The sequence below is a fragment of the Oncorhynchus gorbuscha genome, linkage group LG24, assembly GCF_021184085.1.
Source record: "Oncorhynchus gorbuscha isolate QuinsamMale2020 ecotype Even-year linkage group LG24, OgorEven_v1.0, whole genome shotgun sequence".
Taxonomy (NCBI): Eukaryota; Metazoa; Chordata; class Actinopteri; order Salmoniformes; family Salmonidae; genus Oncorhynchus; species Oncorhynchus gorbuscha.
In genome coordinates this window covers 26025863-26038671 of record NC_060196.1, presented here as the reverse complement: position 1 = coordinate 26038671, position 12809 = coordinate 26025863, and the positions used below count along the sequence as shown (strand labels likewise).

The following is a 12809-nucleotide window of genomic DNA, read 5'->3' as shown; positions in this document are numbered from 1 at the left end:
TAGCGTTTCAATCGGTTACGTCACTTGCTCTGAGACCTTGAAGTAGTAGTTCCCCTTGCTCTGCAAGGGCCGCGGCTTTTGTGGAGTGATGGGTAACGATGCTTAGAGGGTGACTGTTGTTGATGTGTGCAGAAGGTCCCTGGTTCGTGCCCAGGTATGGGCGAGGGGACAGTTTAAAATTATACTGTTACATTGATGCTGTTGACCCGGATTATTGGTTGCTGCGGGAAAAGGAGGAAGGTCAAAAGGGGGGTGAGTGTAACGGATGTGAAACGGCTAGCTTAGTTAGCGGTGTGCGCTAAATAGCGTTTCAATCGGTTACGTCACTTGCTCTGAGACCTTGAAGTAGTAGTTCCCCTTGCTCTGCAAGGGCCGCGGCTTTTGTGGAGCGATGGGTAACGATGCTTCGAGGGTGACTGTTGTTGATGTGTGCAGAAGGTCCCTGGTTCGCGCCCGGGTATGGGTGAGGGGACAGTTTACAATTATACTGTTACATCTCCATGTTAAACATTTGGATACATTTTTAAGAGTAAAGGGTGACATCACCCTAACTCTCATTTTAATACACCAATGGTAACATGATGATATTCTCTTACTTAATTTTAATAAGTACTGCTATGAAACCTTGAAACATCGGAGAAGGTGTGTTTGCAAAAAAATGGATGTAGGGTGTCGGCAAATATAATAAAACGTTTACACTATTCATCTATGGCAAAGATACTGATATATTTCTCCTTTCTAGGGGCTCCCAAGAGGCGTCACTGCAGTACCTTGTTCGAATCCATGCTGCATCACATCCGACCGTGAATGGGAGTCCCACAGGGCGGCACAATTGGCCCAGCGTCGTCCGAGTTTGGCCTGTGTAGACCGTCATTGTAAATAAGAAATTGTTCTTAACTGACTTGCCTAGTTAAATAAAATAAAAATGTGTCTGGCTAGCTAGGTCTTCAACCAGCAAGGACCAAACGGGAAAGGGGGTCGTTTATTACAATAATGCAGTTGGTATGTCAACACATCAGTCAGCACTTCTGTGAATCGCATCACAAGAGACATGCCAAATGGGAGATTTGCAATGTTGTGTGATTTGCTTTGTGTATTAATGCAACACTGCTCACTGCATCATTCACATAGGCGTTTCATAGGGTTGCCAGTTATCAATACAAGCCAACTCACCCACTCAGCCTGTTTTTAAAACTTTCTGGTAGTTAGACACGGGAGAAAAATAACGTTTGCTTATATTTTTAGCATTTTTATCCCCCCACAATATTATAGGTGATATTTCAGTCACAAACGTCTATTTTACATGGGAATCCGAATGACTGATCAGGACCTTTAAACTCCTCCCAGTTGTTTCTTTTTTACGGAAACGGGCGGGGTGGTGCACAGGTACAGTGAAATCTCGAAGCTCGCTCTCGTCTGGCGGAGTTATTACTTTTTCAGTAAGCAATTATGGCGGCCGCGGATCCCTGGTCCTCGAGTGACGGCGGGCCTGCAAGCAGAGGAGGGTTCCCGGATGGTGAGAACAGCAACGAGCGCGATGGCCCGGGAGGAAGCGGCGGAGAGACAGAACGCAAGCCAGATCGGGCCACATTCGAATGCAACATTTGTTTGGACACAGCAAGGGACGCTGTCATCAGTTTGTGCGGGCACTTGTTCTGGTACGAGGCGGGGATCCTTTTGATCAATCGTCGAGTAGGGAATGTTGTATGCTGCTAGCAGCTTGCTTACATACCTAGTCATCCATCTGGCATTGCCTTGTTTATTTTTTCTAACAAATTCCAGCTAGCCAGTTTCTCTACGATAACAAGCTGGTGGTTTGTTGGTTCACACCCATACTTCGATGACAAATGCATACACAAGGCTTATTTTTATATAGTTAAATGTTAGCTAGCTAGAAAGCAAGATGGCTAACTTTGAGGTCTAGTTAATAGCGAACGTTAATCATGAATGAGTGTTGTTGGTTGGCTGAGCTTCATACATTAGCCAACCCATCGAAATAAAGTTGATTTGACAATGGTGTATGCTCATCACCTCATGCCTTTACAAAAATGTTCGCACATTTTATTAATATTAATTCAATGTACAGTTTGTTACATTTGATGTTTTTTTGGTGATATGAAATTAGAGTGGTTTATGTTTCTAGAACATTACCGCAATTGAGAATCGATTCACTTTTAGATGGAGTATTTAGCTGTTTTGGCTTCCAGAACTTATTCGCTGTTCTGAGGGCCAGTCTCTTTATCTTACGTTCCACTCCTTGCCATGGGCACATGACATGGAGTACACGGAGTGGATTAGCTAAAGAGACTAGTACCCAGGCTACCAATTCGCCGCTAAACAGAATATGTAACGTCATTGGTCTATAAGGAGTAACGTTAGGCTTCTTTAGTCCATTATTGGAAGTTGCTTAGCCATCAGCATCTTGCCAAAATCATTCTTATGGAATTTGATTCATGTCCCATTCCAGCTTCACCTGTGCTACACCAACATTGTATCAATCTGACGTTTGCAATGTAACAGTGAATGCCTCTCTGGTACACACCTGGTTGCTGCATGGAACTCAAGTCAGTGTTTGAGTTTCTGCGTTGGGTGTATTAATAGCTATTAGACACTGCGCAATGGATAACTTTGGTGACTCACACTAAAAAATCACTGATTTTTACTAAGCACGTGTCATCACTGCTTTAGATTTTCCCAATTTTGCCACCTGAATCATGTATTACAAACGGCAGGCGTTGACCTTCCAAGTTTCTGCAAAGTTGTTGGCTACAGTTGCATTGTTTGTAATGTAAACATGCATGCATTGACTCATTCGTGTGGAGTTCAGTTACATCTCCGGGGTTAAGAGTGGGATTGGTGTCAGAGGCACTGTCACTATAGAGGAGTAAGAATAGACTGTCCTCGACAGAAAAAACTCCAGTTCAGATGATCAATGAGACTTGATGGAACACATATATTACTGAACTGAAAAATATAACTAGATATTTTATGTATACTGAACAAAATATAAACGCAACAATTTCAATGATTTTACTGAGTTAGTTCATATAAGGAAATCAGTCGATTTAAATAAATTCATTATGCTGCCGTGGGTGTTTCTGGGAGGACATAGGCCCACCAACTGGGGAGCCTAGCCCAGCCAATCAGAATGAGTTTTTCCCCACAAAAGGGCTTTATTCCAGCCAGAAATACTCCTCAATTTCATCAGCTGTCGGGTTGACTAGTCTCAGACGATCCTGCAGGTGAAGAAGCCGGAAGTGGAGGTCCTGGGCTGGCGTGGTTACACGTGGTTACACGTGGTCTGTGGTTGTGAGACCGGTTGGACGTACCTCCAAATTCTTTAAAATAATGTTGGAGGCAATTTATGGTAGAGAGTTGAACATTTGATTCTCTGACAACAACTCTGGTGGACAGTCTTACATGCCAATTGCACGCTCCCTCAACTTGAGACATCTGTGGCGTTGTGTGACATAACTGCACATTTTAGAGAGGCCTTTTATTTTCCCCAGCACAAGGTGCACATGATATGCCACACCTGTGCCGTGTTTACATTTACATTTAAGTCATTTAGCAGACGCTCTTATCCAGAGCGACTGTGTTACTGTACATGTACCACCCTTCTCATCCACAATGCATTAATCTGGCCAGCAGCGAGGTGAGACCTGTGCTAACGAGCGATGACCAATGGAGCTAATTAACATTAGCGATGGGGAGCCCGGATGATTTTAATCACTCACATCGTTAAGGTCAGAACAGGGTAACCAGATGCATCCTGTAGGTGGGGGGGCCTACTGGAAAATAAGGTGAATATGGATTCCAAAATCTAGCACACTAACTAGGCCTATGGGAGAGTTTCAATTGCATACTCCTTATGTCTTCTCTCCTCACCACCTTCTGAAAACCCATTGGAGAAGGTCAGAGGGGTGGGACCTCAGCTTTCTCATCCAATGGGTTTTGAGAAGGAGGCGAGGATGCGAGGAGTATGCAATTGAGAATCTCTGTGTATCAATTCAGACTCGATGAAGTAGGCCGCTAGGAGGTTACTCCAAATGTCACCATGTTTCTAGGTGACGCCATTCATAATACCCACACTAATCTTTCTCCTTCTCTCTTTCACAGCTGGCCCTGCCTTCATCAAGTAAGTATGCCATTTTAAACGTGTTGTCTTTAGTTTCACAGTGGTGGTAAATATTAGGCTACACTTTTTCTACTGGTTGAAACCAGCTCCCAGTCCGATGACATGACCTGAGACCACCTTGGTCAGTCAGTTGACTCAGTGCAGCTTAAAGTTGATAATGTTCTCAAGCTCCCATTCATTACACCAGTGTTTTATGTGAACCCCCTTTTTGTCTTTGAGGTGCTTTAGATTATAGCACTAGCTGTAACGTACATTTCACCATGCATAGTATTGCGTATCCTTCTCCTTTGAGAATCAATGTTTTTCGTTCATTAGTTACTGCGCTAACTCTGTTAGAATAGTGTCAACACTACTTCAGTGCCTTGTGTTCCCAGCTGTTTGTATTTGACTCTGTGCTATATTGCACAACTCTCTTATATTACCGACACAGAAAGTGCATGGTATAATGTGTGGGGTTTTCTCCCCCAATTAGTTTTAAAAAAACCAAATCATTCTACTACAGTATATTGACTCATCCTTCTACATAACACAGAACAGCACATAGATCTACCCTGTGTGTGGCACGTTGCAGTAAGTCAGTGCAAGCCAATAGACTGACGGAATTGAACAGACGGTACGGTATGGCTTCTGTCTCACCTGTCATATGATCTCTTTCTCTCCCTCCTCGGTCTGTGTCAGTGGTTGGAGACGCGACCCAGCCAACAGCAGTGTCCTGTGTGTAAAGCAGGCATCAGCAGAGAGAAAGTCATCCCCCTCTACGGCAGAGGGAGCTCCAGCCAAGAGGACCCCAGGTACACTGTGTTTTTTGTCTGTGTGTCATTATTTGTGAATGTGTGACACTGAGAAACTGCATTGGTTAACTGGTGTTTCGTTCTCCAGGTTGAAAACCCCGCCTCGTCCTCCGGGACAGAGAACAGAGCCAGAGAGCAGAGGGGTGAGTCTTCCTTTCCTCTTCATCGCTTAGATTTTAATTGATGTTTAAAGGGATACTTCTGTATTTTATCATTCTAGTAGATACTCAGAGACTTCCAGTCATTGCGCTGACGCTAGATAGCATTGGCTTCCAAAACTACCTCTAACGTCCTTCATACTGGACAAAGAGACATAAAAATGGTATCCACGAGTTCATCGGACTCTGGGGAAATAGATACAGGGCCTCATTGCCAAAATCCCGAAGTATCCTTTTAATATGTTTATTACATGGTTATTTTCTGTGTTTACTCTATTTGTAATGAGAGACCACTATTCCTTTCTGTCCTCTTCTTGCAGCCCTTCCAGGGGTTCGGGGACAATGGCTTCCACATGTCCTTTGGGATCGGTGCTTTCCCTTTCGGCTTCTTCACCACAGTCTTCAACACCAATGACCCCTACCACAGAGCAGGTACACACACACACAACCATCCATCCATTTATTCCTTAGCTGTTGACTAGTCATTGCAATGTTATCATTGTTCCCCCAGACGCATATGCAGCCGATCACCAAGGCAATGGCAACAACTGGCAGGACTCTCTCTTCCTGTTCGTGGCCATATTCTTCTTCTTCTGGCTGCTGAGCGTGTAAGGGAGAGGGAGGGAAAGGAAAGGTGCTCACACTCATACACACGTCAAAACACCAGAAATTACCCACTTACTCAATAGTGGCTGAGTGTCTGTGGGTTTATGCTCTTCCTTTATACTTGATTGATGGATTAAGGTCACTAATTAGGAAATAACTCCCCACACCTGCTGTCTAGGTCTTTATTTAAAGGAAAAAACAAAAACCCAAAGACACCAGGCCCTCCATGAAATATTTGACACCTCTGCTTTAGACTATAGATGGGTGGTGGTGGGATGACTGGCAGTTCTCTTAGCAAGAGATATCTAGTTCAGGAAACACAAACCAGTCAAAGATTTGTGTATCCAAATGATTTATGAGACTCACTTGGATAGGGAGAGTACACAGACACCACTCTGGTGGTGGATGATGGGTGAGGGTGAGTAAAACGAAGACACTATCGCCCTCTTTCTGTGGAATTTGTACATAAATGCACACACACACACACAGGGGTGGGGGCTGGCTGACCTTTTTTTTAGGGATGGGACTGGTGGATAGTCAAAATTAAATTATTGGAATGATTTAATAGTAAATTAGGGGATGATCTAAGTAATTTTACTGCACCACAAAACCTATGTAACATGTGGTTAACGTAGAACTGTTTAGACAAAATGGAATTACTTGTTTTTGCCCCTTGAAGGAATTTCAGGTTTAATTCCCCAAATATTAGAGCTTGTTTGAGTTGTAAGGGAGGGTGAGAATGGGATTTACCTGATAACATCAATGTTTTTCTTTAATCACTATAACCACTTTTTTTCCAAGCCAAAGAGTAACGTATCACCGTCAAGTACAATTTGGGGAAAATGTATTTGGATATTCCTGTTTACAATTTAACCGATTTAATAATTTGTCCGTAGATTTACGAACCGAATTTATGAATATTCTTTAGACTAGTGTACAGATGGATACACTAACAACTTTATACATAATCTTAACAAACTGCCATTGCACTGTGAAGTCATATAGAGAAGACATACCTAATAATGTGGATTAGAGCTACAGTGTATTCAGGCCCCTTCACCTTTTCCACAATTTGTTAGCCTTGTTCTAAAATATTCAATTATTTTTCTCAATCTACAGTAGTGGCCAAAAGTTTTGAGAATGACACAATTATTAATTTTCAAAGTTTACTTCTTCAGTGTCTTTAGATATTTTTTGTCAGATGTTACTATTGAATACTGAAGTATAATTACAAGCATTTCATAAGTGTCAAAGGCTTTTGACAATTATATGAAGTTGATGCAAAGAGTCAATATTTGCAGTGTTGACCCTTCTTCTCCAAACCTCTGAAATCCGCCCTGGCATGCTGTCAATTAACTTCTGGGCCACATCCTGACTGATGGCAGCCCATTCTTGCATAATCAATGCATGGAATTTGTCAGAATTTGTGGGGTTTTGTTTGTCCACCCGCCTCTTGATGATTGACCACAAGTTCTCAATGGGATTAAGGTCTGGGGAGTTTCCTGACCATGGGCCCAAAATATTGTATGTTTTGTTCCCGAGCCACTTAGTTATCACTTTTGCATTATGACAAGGTGCTCCATCATGCTGGAAAAGGCATTGTTCTTCACTAAACTGTTCCTGGACGGTTGGGAGAAATTGCTCTCCGAGGATGGGATGGTACCATTCTTTATTCATGGCTGTGTTCTTAGGCAAAATTGTGAGTGAGCCCACTCCCTTGGCTGAGAAGCAACCCCACACATGAATGGTCTCAGGATGTTTTACTGTTGGCATAACACAGGACAGATGGTAGCGCTCACCTTGTTTTCTCCTGACAAGCTTTTTTCAGGATGCCCCAAAAAAAATCGTAAAGGGGATTCATCAGAGAAAATTACTTTACCCCAGTCCTCAGCAGTCCAATCCCTGTACCTTTTGCAGAATATCAGTCTGTCCCTGATGTTTTCCCTGGAGAGAAGTGGCTGCTTTTACTGCCCTTCTTGACACCAGGCCATCCTCCAAAAGTCTTCGCCTCACTGTGCGTGCAGATGCACTCACACCTGCCTGATGATTCCAAGCACCACCTTCCCTTTGAAGCTTCCAGTCTGTTATTCAAACTCAATCAGCATGACAAAGTGATCTCCAGCCTTGTCCTCGTCAACACTCACACCTGTGTTAACGAGAGAATCGCTGACATGATGTCAGCTGGTCCTTTTGTGGCAGGGCTGAAATGCAGTGGAAAAGTTTTTGGGGATGCTGTTAATTTGCATTGCAATTCATTTGATCACTCTTCATAACATTCTGGAGGATATGCAAATTACCATCATGCAGACTGAAAATTAATGTCATTCTCAAAAGTTTTGGCCACGACTGTACACACATTACCCCATAATGACAAAGCAAAAACATTTTAGAAATGTTTGAAAATTTATTAAAGAAAGTATTACATTTACATAAGTATTCAGACCCTTTACTCAGTAGTTTGTTGAAGCACCATGGAATATTTGACACCTCTTGTGTTTTGTCCATCATATTAAAGGGATACTTCGAGTGTTATTGGGTATGACGCTACAAGCTTGGCACACCTGTATTTGGGGTACCTTCTCTGCAGATCCTCTCAAGATCCAGGTTGGATGGGGCGCATCGCTGCACAGCTATTTTCTGGTCTCCAGAATTGCTCAATCAGGCTCAAGTCAGGGCTCTGGCTGGGCCACTCAAGGACATTGAGACTTGTCCCAAAGCCAGTCCTGCATTGTCTTGGCTTTGTGCTTAGGGTTGTTGTCCTGTTGTAAGGTGATCCTTTGCCCCAGTCTGAGGTCCTGAGCACTCTGGAGCAGGTTTTCATCAAGGATCTCTGTACTTTGCTCTGTTCATCTTTCCCTCGATCCTGACTAGTATCTCAGTCCCTGATGCTGAAAAATATTACCACAGCATGATGCTGCCACCACCATGCTTCACCGTAGGGATGGTGCAAGGTTTCCTCCAGACATGTCGCTTGTCATTCAGGCCAAAGAGTTCAATCTTGGTTTCATCAGACCAGAGAATCTTGTTTCTCATGGTCGTTCTGAGGTGCCTTTTTGGCAAACTCCAAACAGGCTGTCCTGTGACTTTCTGAGGAGTGGCTTCCGTCTGGCCACTCTACCATAAAGGCCTGATTGGTTGAGTGCTGCAGGGATGGGAGACCCTTCCAGAAGGACAACCATCTGCACAGAGGAACTCGGGAGCTCTGTCGGTGACCATCAGGTTCTTGGTCTCCTCCCTGACCAAGGCCCTTCTCGCCGATTGCTTAGTTTGGCCACAAGCTCTAGGAAGAGTCTTGGTGGTTCCAAACTTCTTCCATTTAAGAATGAAGGCCACTGTGTTCTTGAGGACCTTCAATGCTGCAGACATGCTTTGGTACTCTTCACCAGATCTGTGCCTCGACACAATCCTGTTGTTTCGGCGCTCCACGGACAGTTCCTTCAACCTCCTGACTTTGTTTTTGCTCTGACATGTACTGTCAACTGTGGGACCTTTTTATATAGACAGATGTGCCTTTCCAAATAAATCATGTCCAATCAATTGAATTTACCACAGGTGGACTCCAATCAAGTTGTAGAAACAAAGGATGATCAATGATTTGAGTCTCATAGCAAAGGGTTTGAATACGTTTTTTGGTTTTATTGAGTACAGTTGCCAAAATTTCTAAACCTGTTTTTACTTTGTCATGGGTAATTGTGTGTAGATGAGGAAAATGTAATTATCCATTTTAGAATAAAAATATGGAAAAGGGGAAGGGGTCTGAATATTTTCCAAATGAACTGTATAGTGGATATAATCATACGATTTAAGAGTTCTTTATCACATAGGTTAAGACTAAAACTATTGTATAGAGTCATAAGGATAGTGTATGGAAGGCTGGAGTGGGCAGTATTGTATTGTGTACAGTTGTGCTTTGTGGAGAATTAGCCACATATGAGCAAATAGTTTGTAACATTTAAATCTACAAAGCAAAATGAGCTGAACACACAGGATCATTCAATCTGGATTAAATGTTCTGAAAAACTGGCCCTGGGGTTTTTGTTGCTGGGCACTGTGCTGCACAGGAAAAGATGACATCAGGGTCACGTTCATTAAAAAAAACATTTTGCAACGTGTTTTTTGGACAAATTCAGACTTTCCGCTTTGTGCCTACTGAACCCGGCCCAGGTGCAGAAGTCAATACAGTGTTTGCCAGAGCCTTTTTGACTCAGTCAGAATGAGTATTTGTCATTATCTGCAGCCAAGAAAATAACATGCGGTGAGAAACATGAACTGTTCCCAATGTGACATGGACTATTATCATATTTCTATTGCAATGAGTGTTTCTCTTGGTTGTGTTTGTATCGGTCTGTGTATACATTTGTATATATGAATATTGTAAATGCTGTTTTTTCCTTTTTCTGAACGACCAGCCATGGGATTGAGACAAATGTGAGAGACCTCGGGTTTAACCAGGCAACCTGACATGTGGCGGCGTCCCCCTCTTCCACTAGTGAAAGACAAGTTACTCTTTTGTACAACGCTCACTGAATGGTACAATCTATTGCATATGATGCACATGAGCCAACCAGACATGAGTGAGCAGTGTATGAAAAGTAAACTAACTTCCATTTCACCCTACCCATTTAATTATGATAAACTCCTGTGAAGTATATGAAATGGGCTCCAGATCAAGTGTCCAAGAACTCTGTAGCACCTTACTAAACAACACCAGCCATGCAAGGGGTTGAGGAAAGGAAGGGCACAAAAGGGGTAAGGGGGGGGGTACAGGTTGTCATTTCTTGCATATCACTGTCTGATCAAGCTAAGCATTTGTATTAGGAGTTTATTTTTGACCAAAAAAAAAAAAAAATGAAATTACATTTGTATTGAGTCTTGTGCAAGACAGTGAGACATTGTGCAAAACCAAATGGTCACAGCAGGAAAACAATTTCCAAAGCTCTGTCTGAATAAATAGTTGTTTAATACATTTAATGTGGCCGGTGTGGTCTGTTTATGAAATGTCCAAATATGCCGAATTGTTAAAGGCAATGGGTGAGGCAGAGATGGGATTCATTCAACCACAAAGAACACTAGATCCATGTCAAGAATAAAATAATTAATCAGCTTCATTGTAACCTAAATTAGCTGGATCAGGTGTAGCCCATCTAGTAATATGATTGCAGTCGAGATGATCATATGGTTTCACAGGTTGTTTACCCCCAAACTGTTCTAGTAGCATTATAGCAATGTAATGCTACTAGAATTTGGATCAACAGTAGAGGCACTTGCTCTTGTACTGGACTGTTGAATGATCACGTGATTAGTCTCTCCTTTAGTAGATCACATGATTGCTGACTCCCACATGCATTTCCTCTCTGGGTCTCAGGAGACAAGAGGTTGAGGAATGTAGTGAGATTATGACATATTGGGTAGTACAGTATGTGAGGTAAATGAACATTGATACTTGACAACTGAAAGTACTCTGTGTTGAGTGCATGCAGCCAAATGGATGGATGTGCTCACTCTGGACCCTGGATCAAATTCAGTCTATACTTAACAAGAGAAATAGGGGGCCAGACTGGTCTCAGACTAGACGTAATATAGTAAACTTACATCCGGGACACTTAAATTAGTATGATATATTACATTTGTTATGGTTACATAAGACAGAAGGTTACTTAAGGCAAAAAATAGGGTGGGTGGGCGTATAGCGTGAACGTCTAGCAAACCAAAGGTTGCGTGTTCGAATCTCATCACGGACAAGTAACATTTTAGCTAATTAGGATGTTAGCTAACCCTTTAACCCAACCTTATCCACTAGAGATAAGTGACGTTAGCATTAGCCACCTAAACATTAGCACCAGCAAATTGGAATTCGTAACATATTGTACATTTTGCAACATATACTAATTGGATGTAAGCGAGCCACAAATAAACACATACCATTCACTAAATTGAGTGTCTCAGATTTACGTACAGAATAATAGGAAATGCTCAGATCACATTGAGACACCTCATACTTTACTTACTATTAGTTCTGCTAAAGAGAGCTGTGTCTTCAGCTCCCATGTACAAGGGGCTGCAGCCTGCAAGTGTCAAGAGTTTCAGAACATTTCAGAAGGTCACATGCACCACTGATTCAAGCTCATGTGTGAAATAAACCAGAGGTATATTCCTGTAGAGCAAGGCAATATACAGGAGTGATGTCAGCATGGGGAAAGAAATTGTAATAGTTAGATAAAAATAAAATATCTACAATATCACATAACAAAAAAAAAGACCTTAAACTGAAACAATATACAGAATACTGAGGATCATTAAAAAAAGTATTTAAAACAGTTATGGCGGCGATTTCTGTATCTAATAAATAATTTGCTCACTTGAGAAAAAGGTATATTTTTAAAAATACAAATAAGCACTGGGAGAGAATAAACATTTGGTTTTGGTTAGAGTAATAAAAAGCCCTAGTTTTGGTAAATTAAAATTGTTAGCAGTAGCTGGAATTTAAGAAAATATCTTAATCACACTTATAAGCGTGGACACATGTTATCTCAAGTTGAAAGTGCAAAAAAGTGATCCATTATGGGTCAACTTTGACATGTCAGAAGGGGGGAAACAGAAGGAGAGAAGGCTGAAAGATCTGAAAGGAAAAACATGTCATTTATAGGATGTTTCTAGGATATTGAAAGTAACTGGTTCTAATTTGTCTAAAGGCACTACTTCATCAATCTTTTCCTTTGACATTTTTAGGTCCCCTGTTCTTTTTATTGAGGATTTTCATCAGGTTCTTGGACATGTAATATGGCTTCTGCATCGTTCCATCATGTCGCTCCAAGTCCTCCACTGTGAGAAAGGGAGAGAAAATCAACAGGCATGTTGGGGAAAAAAATGTTGTGCAATGAAGCAAGATATGTAACAATGTAATGCGTGAGTGTTCAGTATTTGATAGTAATATTTGTTGCTGGAGGTGCTCTACTCACAGAAGCAGAGGAAAAGTGTGTCCACACACATGCTGTACACACTGAAGAATCCATGAGCAATGAGGTATGCTCCCACCACAACCACCTGTTACCACAAAGACATACACACCACTGTCAATTTCTTTCTCTAACACACATTTAATTACCTGTATATATG

At 41.9% G+C, this 12809-nt stretch overlaps 2 protein-coding genes across 3 annotated transcripts in view; one reads left to right on the top strand and one right to left on the bottom strand.

Annotated features, from left to right (window-relative positions):
- The first annotated feature begins 1342 nt into the window (after positions 1 to 1342).
- On the top strand, positions 1343 to 6944 carry LOC124013373 (E3 ubiquitin-protein ligase RNF5-like). The gene is made up of 6 exons (XM_046327677.1): positions 1343 to 1658; positions 4120 to 4138; positions 4817 to 4929; positions 5018 to 5072; positions 5408 to 5519; positions 5599 to 6944. Exons 1-6 carry the CDS (start codon positions 1450 to 1452, stop codon positions 5697 to 5699), a joined length of 609 nt encoding a protein of 202 aa, XP_046183633.1. The 5' UTR covers positions 1343 to 1449; the 3' UTR covers positions 5700 to 6944.
- Positions 6945 to 10501: 3557 nt separating this feature from the next.
- The window catches only part of LOC124012766 (choline transporter-like protein 4), a 45400-nt gene continuing 43092 nt past the window's right edge, over positions 10502 to 12809 (bottom strand). For both annotated transcript variants that reach the window (XM_046326708.1, XM_046326709.1), the window contains 2 exons: positions 12653 to 12737; positions 10502 to 12515 (listed from right to left, as the gene is read on the bottom strand). In XM_046326708.1, coding sequence (XP_046182664.1) covers positions 12397 to 12515; positions 12653 to 12737 — 204 coding nt within the window. In that variant the 3' untranslated portion in view covers positions 10502 to 12396. The remainder of the gene's footprint in view (positions 12516 to 12652; positions 12738 to 12809) is intronic.